This window comes from Neodiprion virginianus, chromosome 2 (genome assembly GCF_021901495.1).
Source record: "Neodiprion virginianus isolate iyNeoVirg1 chromosome 2, iyNeoVirg1.1, whole genome shotgun sequence".
NCBI lineage: Eukaryota > Metazoa > Arthropoda > Insecta > Hymenoptera > Diprionidae > Neodiprion > Neodiprion virginianus.
In genome coordinates, this window is record NC_060878.1 from 28636099 (window position 1) to 28655195 (window position 19097).

The 19097-nt window shown below is 38.0% G+C and overlaps 1 protein-coding gene across 10 annotated transcripts in view; it reads right to left on the reverse strand.

The window, feature by feature from the left end:
- Positions 1-18723, reverse strand: part of LOC124298443 (centrosomin) — a 31524-nt gene extending 12801 nt beyond the window's left edge. For 4 of the 10 annotated variants that reach the window (XR_006906808.1, XR_006906807.1, XM_046750454.1 and 1 more), the window contains exons 1-2: positions 13113-14565; positions 4821-4876 (exon numbers count right to left, since the gene is read on the reverse strand). Coding sequence is in view for 6 of the 10 variants with exons in the window: in XM_046750454.1 (XP_046606410.1) it covers positions 4821-4876; positions 13113-13216 (160 nt within the window). In the remaining 4 variants the exon portion in view is untranslated. Of the gene's footprint in view, positions 1-880; positions 1099-4820; positions 4877-13112; positions 14566-18547 lie in introns of those variants that run through there. The other 6 variants (XM_046750456.1, XM_046750455.1, XM_046750457.1 and 3 more) reach the window with 6 other exon arrangements.
- Between the last annotated feature and the right edge of the window lie 374 nt (positions 18724-19097).

The window sequence follows — 19097 nt, forward strand, 5'->3', positions numbered from 1 at the left end:
GAAATAAATCAGAAGAAACCGTCCCTCTTGGCAACTCATCATTATTCTATTGTCATCAAAGAAATTGATCAACTATTGTTATTATTATTTTTGTCTGCAGGTTGTTCTATAAACATCGGTCGTGAATGAATATCATGATTGTGACAATTAATGCCGTTTCTACTGCGAATAACAATTAAAAGGATCGAAAATAAATTGAACGTTCAGACTGAAGTGATCAGCGTTAAGTAAAAGAATACACGAGTAAATAATGAAGAAGAAAAAAGAAAACCTCGGATAATTACGAGTGACATTTTACAATTTTGGCAAAGGCCCAAAAGTTTTCTGCGCATTACGACAATTTTAAACAATTTTCTCTGTTTGATTCTATTTCAACTTTCCACTGCTGCGTAGGATACGTTTTGAAAAGTTTCACGGTCGTTCTTCAGTAATTTAGGTAATAGGTAAACCCACACTTTAGCCGGTACCCAAAAATTCTTGTAGCGCAAGTCAGATATTTTATTGTCATATATAAATATCGTTGAGACAATGAGCGCAAGACGGGATTAAAGAAAGAGAAAAAGAAATATCCCTGTAGGCGGACAGTGCAATTTGCTAGATTGTAAACGAAGGTTGGTTATCACAATGAACGACAAATTTGGAGAGATTTTTAAATTGCGCCCACATCAATTTAAATTCAAATAACCGTAGCTTCTCTACTTCTTTATACATTAATTTATCACTTAACCAACAATCGGCTGAAGAATAACTGAGCAAGATATACGATCACGCGGAGAGCTATAAAAGAGATCTTGATCATCGCGATTATGACTGAGGTCTGGGCGAGAAGAAATTCCAAATTTTAAATACATTATTAAAGCAACACATTACTCCACATTACCAAACATTATTTCAACTCGGATCGGCTTATCGGTGATGCCTAGTTGGTCGATCCTCGATTTAGCACATCCCATACCGCATTATATCACGAATCAATCGAACATTTTTTACAAGCGAGAACGAACTGGGAGCGATGGAATGGAAGAGGAGAAGAAAGGAGGAAAAAGAAGCAACGGTCTCAAAAAATTCGTCTAACATTACATCATTTTTGTTTTTATACTCCGCTTAAACAGATCTTAGACACTTGAGTTCAGGCAAGCAACTGTGAACAGCCGCTATCTCTGGCTGTGATCGAATTAGAGTTGCAAAATATTGCTATTGCATGCAGAGTTACCCGTGATGTATATGTATGAAACTTCGTCTGACTATTCGCTACGCATACATGTTCAAAACTACACGTGAGCAGATTGTCATGTCATGTACGTGCATTGAGAAACGGTATATTGTAGTAATAAGATGTCACGTTGCGGACATAATACAACATGAAACTAAATTGAATGATGGACAAAATTGTTTATCATTTTTTTTTTAAACGTATTCAGTATTGACATTATTTTGCAAGATGCTGAATGACAGAGTTTTCACTTCGCAAGACTTGCAAAATTCTCAATAAATCAAAGGATGATCTAGACTTTGCACAAGTTGCAAGGGTTGCGGTTTTCATGTATAGTACAGAAAAAAACAGGCTGCAAAACTACTCTTAAGATGAAATACGACTCGCCAGAGATAGTAAAACTTTCCGTTGTCACCAGATGGTGGCTGGTTCCGATATACTGGTTACAAATATCGAAGAAATGAGCTCGCGCGAAAATACGTCCTCACGTATAATGAGCCACTGAAAAATTTGGAAATAAGATCAAACCAAGTTTTATAACTTTACACGAGACGACTCTGCAGCATGTACGTATCGCAGTTTCCATTCACCGGATGCAAAAGTGAAAAAGGTACGAAAGATGCGTTATAATTTAAAGGCCCTACGACGGCTCTGCAAAACTCGAGTTGGCGGTCTGGCCATCAGTTGTCCCTGGTTATAAGGTACGACACAACAGCAACAGCAACAGCAGCAGCAGGGTGGTACGAATATAGACCTACTCTCAGCGTCGTTGAGAAAAGCGATAGTATATCTCGCTCCTCGTGTTAGTAGAGGAGCCATACGACGGTTGGTGGCAACTGGTATAACTGCCAAAACCCAAAAGCCAAAACCTCGTCTCTGTGTCCAAGATATTTTTCTATTTATAAAATAGCCCCAACGTCTCGCCACCACGCTTAGTAGATGTCGACGATGCCGGTAGTAAAAATTTTTTACTTTCCAATAACACGTGTTTGTTAATGTTTCTTTATTTCGAAGGAAAATAAGAACCGTTTCACCATGATTTTCCCCTGATTAATTAGTCTGCAATCACCGTATATCCATTCGTTCAGGACTCACTCGCTTTCCTTGTACAATATTATCATCCTTTCCTTTCCTTATCGAACCAAACCAAGTCACGCTGCGCCGAAACAGCGAACGATGATCTAGTACACCGTAAAGCAGAGTAGTGACGAAGGTGATATGTATTCAAATTCTCCCAAGAGGTGAGGCTAGAGATTTCCCGAAAGCAATTAGCCACAGGCTAATTTTGAAGCCTGGCAATATAATACTGTCGCTACGCTGCATGAGACTAGGGCGAATGGCGTGGCAGAGTGTCGCTAGTCTGCAGAGAAGGTACAGAGATAAGACATAAGTATACATAGATATATAACCGAGACGAAGACAGTCTGCCACGACGGCACATGGTACATACATAGATGCGGTAAAACAAAAAACAAAAAATAAAAAAAAAAAAAAACGAAGAGGGTACACCTAGTAGGTATACCGAAGAGACGAGTCTCCTTCGCCACCGCTTAAATGTGTCATCTATAAATAATACTCAGCTCTCTGCGAGCCAATAGACTGCAACTATATCCCTGCAGTATACGTGCAGTTGCACACACGCGCATAATTGCTTCAACACGTTAGTTCATTATGGTGTTTCAGAAAAAAATAATTAGGAATTTACAAATTAAAAGATGAGCGTTTTAAACTTTGTGGAAGATCGCGTTCGGTTGATTTTCCACTATTTTACATTTTTTTAAAAAATTTATCAAGTATCGTGGACAAATTTTTTATTTCATTGCTTACATCAATCATAGTATCAATTTATTATCGCAAATAAGAACTACACTTGATATATTAAGTCTCGGGTTGCTGTTTTGACAATTGTATCTGACGATGAGTTTTTCTTCATTAATTCAATCTCATAAAATAGTTATAATTTAATATGAACCTTTAATTTAGGAGAATAAAATTATGTTTGATATATTGTTGTGTCATGGATCGTGAAAAAAAAAATAATAATCGAAGTGCTACAACGTATTTCTTTATAAATTCAAAAAAATATCTTGCACTAACGTAGAACGTTCATCTTTTAACAGAATCCTTCTTCAGACCTAATCAAACGTTTTAGGGAATGCCACGGTGGAAGATCCTAAATTATTATTTTCTGAAACACCGTAATCTACATGCAACAGGTAAAACAACACACTAGCGTCTGTACCAGCGGAGATTGGTGAAATACCACGCAAGTTCGAATTTTCTACGGGGACAATCTTAAGAGGACAATTGCGTATTTCTGAAAGTTCGAAGCAACCGATAAGAAAGAACACATTCGCGCTTCCTTAAAAAAGAAAAAACTTCACATACATCTTGATTAACGAAATGACATTACTCGATTATAAAGAGTAAAGAAAAAGATTCCTTCGTAATCTGACTTTGCACTAGGGTGTTATAAATCACGATTTCGCACATGCTGCTACGGGAAAAAATCTCTCAGCCATAAAAGAAGTAAATGAATTTAAAAAAAAAAGAAAGAAAAAATTCTACTAGCAAAGTATGGGGTGTTTCTCGGAAATTCACTGTCTGCGGTGTTATACTACAACCGTGCGTACTATACCATCCAACGTAAATCCTGACATAAATCCTTCTGCGCCTGCACCATCTCGCATGGTCTAGATGCGTTAAAACAAACATTTACCGGTATAAGTCTCACTGGTAGTTATACTACAGCTATGTATGGGTTCTACAGTATATTTAGAACGAGATGTTACAGAGAGAGAGAGAGGGGCAGAGGTGAAGCACGGGATCACAGGCACGCGTGAGATAAGGTTGTTACTCGTTAGTCACATAGGTGGATGCAACTGTGAACTCGGTTTTAAATCCGAAACGATTTTTGCCATCTCATCAATGGAGTAGGTGAGTTATGTATAATGTACGTAGTTTATGGAGTAGTCGATGTTTCATTCAAGTTGTAGTTAAAGGGTGGACTACATTTCTGTGGATAAGGAATGAGTCAATAAACGAAAGAAGAAGGTGAAAAGTAATAAAGGTTTTACACCGGACACGAATATTTCCTTTCAATATTCCCGCGACATACGTTGGAATTGCTTGGGGTTCATTCGTCCTCCGGTGACTTGCAATTTTATCGGGTCAAGAATAAATTACCATACACATTGCATCGCGCTGCATGTATACGCGTATATAAAATCGAGTATCACATATCACCCTGAGATCCGTTCGTATAGTCAATAACGAGCCAATTATATTGAATATACGAAGCAATAAGGGTGCGGATGGTTGTTTCATTGTCTCCATCAGACTTCAATTACGCGGCGAGGTCGTGTAAGTCGATAAATGATCTAGATGAGCGACGTTACGTCAAAAAAAAGAGGAAGAGAGAGAGAAAGAGAGAGAGAGAAAATAACTTATTTATGTATCAATAATGTCGCCTGACCTTGCATCATCGTTCAACCGTATGCGGAGTTTATCGGTACTTCACACGGAAATCATCAAACACATATAGAAAAAGTGTGGATTCAATATAAGTATCAACGCGTCTTGGGCGCGGGTTAAAATAATAACTTACCATTTATACAAGGAAGCGTGTGATCTATCGTGATATCCTGAAGGGTCAAATTCGTGCTGGAACAAAAAAAAAAAGACACAACCAATTTAATCAACTGCGTTACAAGTGTACAATGGTATCGTAATTTTTCATATCGTATCGTTGTAAAAAAATATTAATGGAAATAGTGCAGCTTGAATTTGTATACAATTTTTAAAGATGTATCGGTAAGAAATCCAAGGTAATATCAAGATTAAACCATTTTTGACGCGAAAAAGAAAGATATCTTTTTCTTGCTTCCATCTCAAGTTCGTGGAAAAGTCCAAACAATCGAGGAAAACGCGACAAAACAAAATCCCTGCACAGAAAGAAAGAAGGGCCGACCCTTTGAGGGTACCCGCCACAGGAAGCGTATCTCCTGAAAATAGTTTCTGGCCAGAAAAACGTCCGAAAAGTTATTTTCGTAAGCGTGCACCGTGGACTGTAGTGCAGTACCTTGCACAGCACATGTAGATGAAATGAGAATCGCAGCTAAATGTTACCTTCAAAATTTCAAATACAATAATACAAATAAATTACAGTCACGCAATTTTCGATCCTGCCTTCAATTTCAGGTACGAACACCTATCGCTGCGTTTCTGTACAGAGTTCAAACTCAGTTTGAACGAAAATTGGATCTGATAATTGGAACTGTGCTTACAATTAGGGGAAAAGGAATTTTCTTATAGGAGAATATCAAAAAAAAAAAAACATTGTTTTGCACAGTTCGTAACTGATTTACAGCGGATTCACAATCAGCACAAAATCAACGACACATTATATTTGGAACTAGGAAAGAAATCGGTTTTACATATAAAGATATAACAATTGAAAAATCATTTACAATTAGATTACCGTTCAATCTTCGAGTTTCAATCGTTGAAACGGTAGGAAAATTGCTAAGAGAGCGAAGACGGTATGGAATAAACTGAAAGTTAAGGCTGGTACGTGAGGAAGGAAGGAATTAATCGAGTGTCGTAAATTTGGCTCTAATGCGCTTTCGATGGAAAACAAGACTGAGGAAATGCGGAAACGCTTTGATCATACCGTTGGAAAGGAAACCCTTTTCTACGACTTTTTCACACGATGCTCAACGCGCACGACAAACAAAAATACCCATCCAACCTACACGAATACACACGATAGGCAGAAACGACGAGAGTTTGCCGGAGGAGCATAATCGCGTGTCATGTGTATAATACGAGGATACTCATTCGTGTCAGAGAGCAGATACGGACGTATAAAAGGAGGCGGAATAGCCCGTTGATGGCCGACGATATCGTGGTCATTTATCAAACACGATAGCCAACAACAAACACCCTCCTGTAAGGAAGGAAGTCGGTGTAACAGCCAGCAATAGCCAGAACTGCAGGCTGGGAAGTCGAGGCTTGGAATGATCTGTGTGATCGATCAAGTCTAGCGATAGAAGCAATTTCACCGTAAAAGTTACTAACCCTTTGAGTCATAGCGGTAAGTATCCTTACCACCTATTTTATATCAATTTTTTGTATTTTCAGAGAACTTTGAAAACATAAGTCTTTGCGGTTTTATGCTATTTCTGACAGTACACTAATAGCTTTTCAATACTCGAGAGTAATTATTGCGATATAATGTGAGTTATTTTTGCTGGAAAGAAATTGATTGAAAAAAATCGTGAAAATTGAAGGAATAATACATTTCCGAGAAAGTTGCCCCTCTACACATATGTATATATGTTTTACACAAATTATTATTTTTTGGGTCGCTGATTACGAATCTGAAATCAGATTTTGAAAATTCAGTGTAGCGAATTCAATAAGCGAACCCGCAAACCCCTGCATAGAGTTTTTTGTACCAGATTCGATCAAGTTTCAAATTTTTGTCCGGCATGTTCAATTTTTGAAATCTGATTTCAGATTCGTAATCAGCGATCCCAAGAAAACTATAGACTGCTAACTTGTTAAAAAGGAATTGACACGGCACAATAACGTGTAACTCAAAGCATTAACCAGATGTCATCATTATTACTGTGAAATTAATCACGGGTCAAACGGAAGGCCTGCTCTTTCATTTGGATTGTAAAAATTTTCTTCGCCTACTTCATTTTGAATATGTATTTTCAAAAACGGGAGATTCTTTCCTTCGTGTAAAAAATGGCCAGAGGCACAGTTTTTTCGTGTGAAATTATACCTGAAGTAAGACAGATATAACCGTGCAGCCTCTCTCCGTGCCAAAAAGCATCGCGCAAGCTCGAGAAAAGCTAACTGCGTGACTGGTTGGCTGGACCCTCTCGACATAGGCGGTATTATAAACGCGTAAACAAATGGATGAGATTTATTAACGCCAGGTAGAATCAGAGGAGATTTTTCATCAACAGATTTCGAACTAATAAACAATCGCACCCTTTTCTGAAACACATATACATATTATATACGTGTATATACATATCCGAAGCGATGCGAAAAGAAAGAAGAAAAAGAAAAGCGATAAACGAAGATGGAATCTCGTTAGATTATACAAGCGGAATAATTGGCTAAAAACGAGGTTAAATCAACGCCGGTTTTACCCTCAACTGCAGACTGTGACGATTAAAACTGAAAATATCCCGCCGTTTCAAGCTTGAAATAATTTCGTTACGATAGCGGTGGAAAGCTCGCTTCTCAAGCTGATACAGATGCAGCTATGCAGATGCCGCGCTAGACGCATCGGCGACACGTGATAGCTTTGAAGGTGAAGGGAAAGAGATGGGAAATAAAAAAAATCGTTGAACACATTCGAGCTCGTTCGTTTCCTACACGTATTAATATTATACGCAGCGCAATTTGCGCATACAGAGGGCCCTTTTATCGCCCGCTTTCATTTTCGATTTTACGAAAACAAAGTATACGACTGTATACCTATTCCCTATAGGTGTACTACTGCCCTGGCGATTGGCCAGGTTACTTTTGACGCGTTAAAAAATTGGAAACCTGCCAGAAACGTAAACCTACGGTTATACGTATACATAGGTATAATTATATAGTGGAGTTTACTACACGACCAAGATATTGTGAAACAAGAGGAAGTGATTAATTTTTCTTTACACGAAATCGAGAAAACCGAAATGATACGGGGGAATTTTTTTCTGTATTTATTTTTTCCTTTTAATAAACTACTAATCGCGTTTCGCAACATCGGGAACGAAATCAACTCTGTTTCTTAAACTTCTAACAGCAGCTGCGCGTAGAGAAGATGGAGGAAGAATTTTTCTCTCTGTATTTCTATATCTCGAATTGTTGTGTGGTTGAAAATTTTATTGCAAAATCTATTCGTGGAAGCTGTATAAATGACTTGTTGAGTCGTAGCCGTGTGTTTTCGGCGCTTAATTCGAAATTTGTAAACACTGAGACCCAGCTGACGTAATTCCAACACTCGGTCGTCTAACAATAACGGTTGTTTTAATTATTTATTGTACCAGTGAAAACAGCAGCAGTACGACCGTACGATCTTTGTAAATAAACGAATGGAAATAAGATGGGCAGAAAAAGTTTGACCCCCCGTTATGTCAACGTGCGGATGACGATGACGACGATGCCTGATCGTAAGTCAGCGCGAGTAAACATAGGAACCATAGAAATGATCGAGATATCGGTTTAAGTCAAAATAGATGTACGTAAAAAATGGGCAAGAGGAAAGGTGCGGAAATTTTCGCGGTGAAGCAAAGATAATTAATTATAGGGCATGGACGTGGCGGAGTGCAGGGACAACTCTCACTTCGTTTTAATCCCTTCCCAATCGAGAGTTCTGAGAAACTTCCTCCGGTTCTATTTAGGTGAGCATCGGCAGCGACGAGATACTAAAAGACACACGGGGGCGCCGCGACGCTCGGAAACCGAAAATAGAAACAGACACCAACAGACGAGGAACCTTCGTATAGTAAAACGTCCGCCTGACAAACGTGCTTTTGAAAAATTGAGTAAATACAAAAATTGTGAATAATGATTATCACAAACATCATACGAAACAATAAATACGAATCGACGATGTTGTTTCGATCTTCGGACACGTTTAAGGGTTCGTTACTTCACTCGAGGTTTGTCAACGTAACGAGTTATAACTTTGAAAAATTATCACGGCAAAATTGTACGGTTTCAGTTATGCAGATTGTAATTCTATACTCTAGATAGATGAAAAAAATATTCAACGATTTCAACAAACGTTTCGATTTTTTCTAGGGAATTTATGATTAATTCAAGATTGTTATATATACGAAAGTAACCAACAAACTTACCATTCGGAAAATATTTAAACGTAATTTGCATCGATTAACAGAGGAAATTGTAATTGTGAGGTTTTAGTCACCAAAGTTTATGTTAACGAAACGTTGTAAACAAAAAAAGAAACTACTTTGAAACTTTACGTTGGCTCCGAATGGTTCAAGTTTGCAAAATATTTATCTATTTTGCTTTATTATGGTTGATGGAATGTCAAAGGATCGCAAAATTACGGACTATCGAACTATTTTACGAACTTCTACATCCTCGTTAATTTTCAACCAAGCTTTTAGCATCCCGATTGGGCGATAAAAGTATTTCATGTAAATTTCCTTTATCTCAACGATGAAAATACACAACCCTGGACGACAAATTGAACATAGAGACCAACGATTAACCAGCAAGCGTTCGACGAGTTTACGCTATACTAGCATTTTCCTTATTGTTCAGCCGAAAGATTCACGAACGATAATTATCTCTGACTACGGAGAAACAAACTGCAGTCTAACCAGGAAGAGATCTGCAAGAGAGAGCGTTTCTTGGCTTCTGATGAATCTTGTTCCCAACGTCGGATCCCAGCCAAGTTTCAACGAATATAAAGGACCGACCGTTGATGCAAGCCAGCAACCAGCAATGATCGTGTATATCAAAACGCATAGTTTGCTCTTTGTGCTCGTTAAATCCTGCCTCTGAATTTCCGGATCGCCGTACATTACATACGTATCATGCTAATGATGTCCTTCGTCGGTGATTGAATCTCTTAAAACGGAAAAGTACCGGAGATCCGTGATCACACATAATAATCGGGTGTTCAAAGAGGTCGTAAAAATGAAGTATTGAAATTGCAAAATATATTTCGAAGCTATAGTGGCAAGTGTTGAAATCTCAAATTACCGAAACGTAAAACACCGCAAATTTATTCAAAAAAATAATCTGGCGATATCTCTCATCACGCCTAACGGGTAATTCGAGTTAATCCATGTTCATTCATGGTCCGGAACAATTTTAAAATCGACAACTCACTTCACTACTTATCACATACTAATTGTAAGCGAAAGAGTAAAAGTCGACGATCTTCGCACATCCCTCGCATCCGATCTTTTTGCTTAGTCTTAGTTCGACATTCGAACATTGATTTTAACCACTTATACTCGTATATATATATATACAATGTTCAGAACCCTCGTGCTCTTCACTCCCGATATATGCGACCCACCCAAAATCACCATCCAGTAACATCCAAGCTTATTAAAATATGCGTGAGTCGAATATTGACGGTTATTTATACTAACAATGAGTGTAAAACGTATATAACAAGAATCGCGTATCGCTGAGATCAAAACAAAAAATCGGGCATTGATTTTCGGCGAAACCTCCAGAGACGTGTAACGTATCATTGTGTAAATATTGAGCTGAGTTGCGATGCGTCTTAATTCCGAGTAATCGACGCCAGTGTAATGATGAAAAGACGTATTTGTGTTTCGGTTACCCCCGAAAAAAAAAAAATGTTTAGCCTTGTTCCGTCACTAACCAAGCTTGATACAGCGTGTAACGCGATCTCTCGCATCACAGTTGGCGATTTTTTAACGATCCAATAATTTATCTCGCGAACTGTCGTCAAACGATACTGCGATGAACTTATGTAATTAGAACCGATAAGACAGGCATATGACGTTGAGAGATCAACCGAGAAACGTTTAAATCTAACCTCATCGCGCATGCGAATACAAAGAAATGTAACAAAAAATAAAAAAAAAAAGAAGCGAAAATTCAATTGGTTTCACAAAATAATCAGCAGAGTTAGAAAAAAAAAACAAAGACGTGTGAAATGTCGGAGCAGAGCAGCTGGGAGAAATTGGTCCATCGCTCCCTCCTCCCCGCATCAACTCTCCTTGGCAAGTATTGATCTGGGTCTCTACTCTACTCTGCTCTGCTCTGCTTTTTACTCTGCTCTGTTTGTGCTCCGAGCCTCTTTCTGCGCGTACGTCAATGACGTCACGTTATCTTACGTCACCGTCGCGCTGTAGTATTACAGGTATACGAGTATGTATTGAATACGTGTGATAAACGAAGAAACGAATTTCGCTACACGATATCTGATCTTTTCGAATATTTTATCCCGAGTTCCATGCCCCGGAACTTATCTTGATTCACCGATTACGAGCAAGTGACAAGAGCTACGTGGAAATGATTTAAAAAGAAGAGATTGATGAGAAATTTATTTTTCAACGAAACAATTCTATTACTTGTCGTAACACCAATTTATCATCGTGTAGTTTAATTCGTCGGTCTGATTTCAATTGTAAGCCTATTCGATTCATCGGGAAAGTATTGCCTCTGTAATGTAGAAGCAAACGGTGGGAAATTTTGCCGTGAAATAATTTCAATAATATGCTGATGAGCAACAGTATCGCATCGAGAGATTTTTTTCTCTTTTCATACGACGAAGGATTCTTTGTGATATCGAGTACATGTAAAAAGACGTGACGAAATACGTGTGTTTCGTTTGAAAATGCGTTCATCGAGCAAGCAATTATATCGTAAAACATTAATGAAGAGGGACGTGAGAACCCGACAACTTGCAAGTATCGAAAATCCTGCCAAAAATATTTCAAGCTTACGAGTTACTAAAATTCACTTCCGATAAACAATTTCGCGTGTCTCGCCGTCACGTTCTTTGCAATAATCGACTGTCATTGCAGTGGGGTAAAAAGGTTGAGTTTCGGGTTCTGAATCATCACGGTGAGTAAGTGCATTGAAGCTAGACAAAGGGTGTCAGAAATGCGTCGACACGTTGATCGAATAAGGATTTCCAACTCCTACCTAGGTATACAATAGAATTGGGTGAAAATTTGGTGAATAGAAAACGCCACACAACAACAACAACAACATTTTCGTCAATGTTCTGCACGCGCCTTCGAATACAGGATGTAGAAAATAATACGTGATTACCTATTAATGTACAATTAAGGGGAACAGACGACGACGATGATTCCAACAAGGTAAACGTTTGTCAGTTTAGATAAGGCGTTCCTGTGTACACGTGCGGAAGAAACTTCAGGGAATACTTATGCATCGTGATTCACTTTTGACGATGAAACAACACCACACCTCGCCAGGCGGTTTGACAACGAGCTAATCAACGTGCCAGATTAGCGACAAAAATTCAACAGTTCTTCCTTAAAAGCCAGATAGAATCCAAAGCGTAATTCCGTTAGACAAGAGATGTGTTATGTTTTTTTGATTTGGGATATAAGGAGGGTTAGAACATTCCAATTTGTACGCAGACGGGATTTTTAGCGGATAAAAATGCGTAGCTACGGTTATTTTCGACCGGGGCTGTCCAATTTTCATCGGTCCCTGACATCGCTGCGACGTTTTACATCACGTATGCATAAAGCAGATTCCGACATACAGAACGCGGACTGTGCAGAAGGAATACGTCGCAGTTGTAACAGTAAATTACAGGCGTAGGAGGCTCAACATTAATTAACCAGCTGTTAACTGCGTTAAATGCCTGTTATAAACAATTACCTTCTGCTTCTCTTCTCACTCTGCGCAACTTTTACGGTCACACGTTCGTGTCACATGTTCGCGCACATATTCAAGGGTGGATGAGTATAACTCCGCTTTGTTTATATCGTCATAGGGGATCATCGGATCACGATGTGACGGAGATGATTCGATCAGAGGATGAATGTCGAAATTGGAGAAAATCCACACGATATCCCCTTTCAGTCATACATTTTTCCACTCAATATTTTCGCCTCGATTTTGTTACTCGGGGGTTTTTGGACTCGCTGATCGCGAATCCGAAGTCGGAATTTGATCATTTCCACCTTTTTTTTTTTTTTATTTTGTTACGTTCATATTTCAATAGTCATACGAAGTAACGAAGATCATTTGAAGTTGTAAGTAAAAAAAATTCGCGTCAAAGATTGAAACGTTTCTTCGTCGCTGTAGTACTGAAGCGAAACCCGTGATAAAATTGGCCAAATGATGATACCCCAAATGATTTCCTTTATCAACAGCGTTATCTTACCTTCGAAATGGGCTGTGAGAACTACCCCAGATACTGGTTCTCGGTGGAGAGGTAGCACTCTGCGACTGGGAATTGTACGTTGAGTATCCATTGAGAAACGACATCTTCCTTCTTTGGTTAAAGCGCGTAGCAGTTTGAAATTCAAAAAAATAAATAAAAAAAAAAAAAAGAAACAAAACTATGTTTATATGTTTGTATTTTTTTCACAGTGTGAGGTTGTTTCGTTGTTCCCCGATCACGCGTGGACGAGTATATAGTTTTGTCTTTAATACTGTTCCAAGTATCTCCTCGTGTCAATAGTCAATTATCATTAATAACAAGAAATATATATATACGTATATATATACACATACGTTGTTTGGTTACATAATATTATAGTGTATACTTTTTGGCTTCACTGCAGTCTTTGGCACTAAGTATCAGACTTTATTATTTATACTTTATTTTATTATACATACGCTTCAAACAACTCGGATGATAACAATGTATTAAAATATTACTTTATTTATAAAAGGATATTAAGGTTCTATTTTCTTTTTTTGTTTCAAAGCCTGTTTTGTCACGATTAAGTATTACGCATTTATATCCAACTTTAATCATCCAACCACTTTCGGTTAATATTATTAGTAAAGATTGAGAACCGAGGAAAAAATGTTCATATAGTTCAATTCAGTTCACGACCAATCAATGCAATTGTTAAGATCACTTGCCGGTGTTAAAATCAATTTATCAGTTAAATTCCGTGTTAAGAAAGTTTAAAGCTTGTTATACGCACTAATGGATATTTTATAAAATTACGGAACAGAGGTCGAAGTTGAAGTTATATTCAAACAATTGTCCGGGGGTCAGATTGACGTCTGTCCAATTTTGTTTGTCAGACAAAGTATATAGACGTTTACGAAGGCGGATATTATCCTTGTCAGGATTATCACAAAATATGGTTAACAAACGAACTAACGTGCAGGCATGCACGTTGCGTAAAACACACGATGAGTCTATTATTCTTAAGATAAAAAACTTCCAACAAGCACAAAGTAGCGGGCAGATATGTCACGACTTTGTCATTGACGTTGTAGGAGCAATTTATTCTTTCTAATCACAGTCTTGAGGAATATGAATCTCTTATTAGCCACAAACGGTCCAATATATCCCATTTTGTCTGCGATTATTTATCCTGTAGTTAAAAACCAACCACAACACTTTAAGGGCCGGACGAAACAGCGAACGCACAGAGTTTTTACCGGAAATAATATTCCGCACCGATCGTTCCTCAAACGCTAATCGTTTGACGTCGTTGCTCGTTCATTTCCATTGAAATTATCGTACTTTTTTCTGTTTTATTTATTACCACAACGAACAGGGTATATTCCGATGCGAAATCGACGCGTGTGTGTAACTAACCAAGCACCGACACAACCACATCCTCACCGCTTACCGTCTCGACGAGAACTGACGAGAACTGACGAGACTGACGAGAACGATGAGCTGACGCTCCGCATTGGTCAGAATGCGCCGTGTCGACGCGCCCCCGACAATCGGCATGGTTAACCCTTCAGGACATGGGTTATGAGATTTTCTCTCATGCTCAACGTAGATCTCAAATATCTTTTAAAATTCAAATGGAAAGACTACTTGAAAATTTTTGTATCTTCCTATAATTTAGTTTTCTGGATACACATTCACTAAAAACTGTTTTTTTTTAAATCAAAATTGTGAAAAAAAATAATTTTTTGGAGAACATGAGATTTTGTCTCATGGCCAGAGTATTAAAGGGTGAGAGATTTTAGCTTTCGTTTCTTTTCGGCCTAGTTCGGGTCGTTCCGTAGTATGCTTCCGCCATACTTGTTTACATGATACATATACCTAAAGAATAATTGTGCAATGTTGTGCTGTGTTATCTGCTTTTAAAAATGTAAAATTTATTATTTAATTGTTGATATTCATTAAATGAATATTATTAAGAGGACTGTTAATCTTAAAAAATAAAATAACTACTACTTTTAATTTCAAGTAACACAACAAAATGATAATTATTAATAATATTTGTTTCTATTATTTTTTTTTTAATTGATATTACTTTAATAATAAATTTGAGCAATTATTTTACCTTAAAAAACATTGAAAATTATAAATAAATGATATTTTCTTAAGAAAGCTGTATTTAAAATATACTGAGCGCATGCGCAGAAGCCATGAGATTTTTTCTCATGGCCAGAGTAAATAATGGCAGTCAAAACACCCATGTCCTGAAGGGTTAAATCTGGTTGAAACGGAGAACACTCTACGCGTGTTTTCTGCAGTCGGAGAAGAAATGACGATTAGGAATAAAGAAGAAAAAAAAAAAACACGCTTAGACGTCGATATCCTCCGCTGATCACACCAGTTGTTTATCTCTGTGCAAAAGCGAGAAACAAAATACTCTACACATAGAAGATGAGTAAACTACGTAATGAGGGATAAACTCTAACTCGTACCGCTACCAGGAGTTGTCTCCAATCTGTTTTACTAACAAATTTCCATGCCATTTCGCCATTTTGCGTTTTATTTCCGCGGATCGATGGAGCTGATATAAAACGTTTTGAAAAAACTTTCGAGACGTTTTTTTATCATTCATTTTTCAAGTTTGATCTGGTAACAGATCAGTTGGGTCCTTGTATACCTGTGTACAAAAGATGGATTTGGTTACTGTAGAATGATTTAAAAGATGCTACGCTTTTGAGGGGAATGGATTCTCGTGGTGTGGAAAATGACAGGCTGTTTTGAGCACATGACTTTTAACGTCGCTGTTATCGTACATATATTGAGGCCCGCAGTTAGGGAGGCATCGATTAAGACGCGGTGACCTTTGTGCTCTGATTATATTATGCGAGTGTTGAGCTGCAGCGGTTTAAAGAGGATGCGCGCTGCTACAGCGGCTGAACTCGAGCTTGGAAGTCGACATCTTCATACTGTACAATTGTACAATGTTGAAATGTAAAAATTGTTTTAGCAAACAAACAAGATATCTGCGGTTTTTGAATCGGGGGAAACGAAAGTCTCAAAAATCAAATCGTGCCGCATTTTTACCGTTTCAAACGCAATTCTGCATGGTCCAAAATGGATTGCTCGTACGTATGTGCATCGTGCATACATGTATATGTAAGAAATTTCTTTTCTTTGGTCACAATTTATTTTACAGGGCAATACGTGGTCTAGATTTTACCGAAAGTTGTGCTGTTTTGCATATATCTCTGCCAAAAATTCGATATTCAATTTAAAAAAAAATCCTTTATTCAATCACTAGCTATACTCACCTACTGACAGAAAATAAATCGTTTTTTGATTTCAGCTAAAGCTATCATGAGTTATTCCTGCCACCACGAGTGTACGTTGTTTTTCCAAAAACCAGTTCTTAACGGCCGAAATTGCAAAATCTTAGCAAGAAAATTCTTTAAAATATTATTCAAATGTTGTTTCGTTACATGCTTCAAATTCGAATAAAATTATTTAGTATATTAAAAAAACAAACTAGAGAAAATATGGCTTTTTTTTGCCCTTCAAAACCCATGTTTCCCCTTAAGGGCTACGAAACATTTCCTGTCCCGATTGTCGTGCAAGCGTGCGTATAGACACACTTGCACACACGTATTGGCTGCAAGGCGTTAGAATAAAGGCTAGAAACCAACACGTGCGTTGCATATGTTTATCTTTATAGGAAACGTTGCGCCCACGTTTTTCTCCTCTCAACTCGTGTCGATTATGGCTGCAGTTGCCTGATTTTAACGGCACTCTCTGAACGACACCTGAATGATATAATTAAATAATGATGATATGTACTGAGCTGAAATTGTGTAACGTCGAATTGTTGAAACTGTATTTTAATTTATAATTACACAGTTATGAGAGAAAAAAGAAGGAGTGATGCTTGATTATTTTTGTCATTTTCGTTGCGAACTTCATCATATTGCGATGCCAGTTTGGGTTCCACTTTTAATTTCTCTCCTTTCATTCTGTTGAAGTTCAGGAATTTCTCGGCTTTGCACGTTGCTCACTATTTTTAGAGTTCTTTGGTTTCCATGGTATCGCTGGGCAAATTTATTACCCTGACAATTGTTTCCAGAGTAGATATAAATGCCGTATTCGGTATAACACGCGGTGTTGCCGGATTAATGGTGATCTATTATACCTGTACGTAATAAATTTTCATACCTGCAGGCATAAATTTGTGAACCGGGAAACGGGGTCGTGATTCCCCCTCAGTGGTGGGGGTAGATTTGCATGCAAATCCTCGAACAAGTAAAATCAAGAAGAAATTGACCTCCGTACCATTGCAATAAAATTTGAATACAGTAAAGCGTGGATTATCCGAACTGCGTAGAACCGGGTAACGTTCTACCGTGTATTTGTTAGAAACAAGTGTAAGTTATATACATGATATATCCGTAATTTGGACAACAAATATGAAAATTTCTACATGTTACGTGTATCGTTTCTTCTCACTTTTTGTATACATATAGAAAGATAAGGTACAAATCATACGAAAGTTGTCGAATAACAGACGATGAGGGTGGCTCGTTTTATCCACCGATAATTTTTCATTCATGAGTATGAAATTTTATACCAAACCATGGCATATACTTCCGTTACACAGCACGCACCCCTATACTCAAGAAAAAATTGTGAAAGGAGTTTCGTATATCCACTTGATCGTACAAAGAGTTGTGAAGTACGAAAATCTGGGGCGACAAAATCGAAACCTTTCCGAGCTTGCGTACAGGATGTAGAGAGTTTTCGAAAACAGAGAATTTGGTGCAAAAGAATGACTGCTTAGTTAGAATCGGTCTTCCTATATTTTTGAAACAATTCTATCGTCCCTCTTTAATAATACTATCATAGACTGTTGATATATTGTAAATAGGGAAAAATACAGCATACAGCGCCTACGAGAGTTGCAATTCGCACTACACGTGTAGCACGGGACTGCGTAAATCAGGCGCTGAACTTGTGGCACGAAACAAAAACCTTACCCCGAAATAATACAATTATTGGCTGCGTCATATTTCACTTCAGCCTAAGTGCATCGGCAGATCCGGAATTAATTGACTCGTCGCATACACCCGATAGTGTATTTTTATCTCACAGCAATAATGATAATTTATTACAAGTTTTCCGGTGTATTACACACGCTTAACATTAGAACAAAGATTGTGTCAAAATGCTGTGGTTTACCACTTCGATCTGACTTTTGGTTACTTATCAAAAGAATCCTGTCTTTATTTACAAGTAACGAACGGGGTGAGTTAAAAATAGCTAAGCTGCCGACCGCAAGTAAACGAACATTGCAGTCTACTGACGAACGAACCGGTCGGCCAAGCATTGACTGACGCTTCGTACACCCGTGCTCGACTACGTAAATATACACACAAGTAGCGTAGAATAAAGGGTGTAAAACTTACGTCTCAAAATAGTTGATCGATGCCTCTGTATCGTCTGGAGATGTACGAATCATGTTTGAGAAGGTACGTCACTCCTTACGGCATTACTATTTCATTCAAAACACCGATAAAAACTTGACAGAATTCACACGCCCTTACAACCCACTCACAATGCACTCGTCTAACCGAAAATTCTACCGAAACATTTGAAAGATACGTGGTTCGGAATGCAAACATGAGGTCGCTCGCATCGCGATTTCTATTGGTTGTCTCTATAGGGCATTTTAATAATGGCGACAAAATTCACGGTTACCAACATGCAGGAGTCAGTCGAAGTTGCTATTAAAATTTTCCTCGGGCTCGTTATTTTTAGCCTGTCAAACCTCTTGGCATTCAAATGTATGTATTTAATAATTTGTGGGTTAATTATCCTTTACGTAACTAACTTTATTTGCAACATGAACATGGTGTAGTCGCTCGAACCTAAAATTTCAAAAGTCCCGCTATTGCATGAAGAAAATTTCACCGAAGTGGTTCACTCGATTATAAGCGCTTTGTGAATTACGTCATC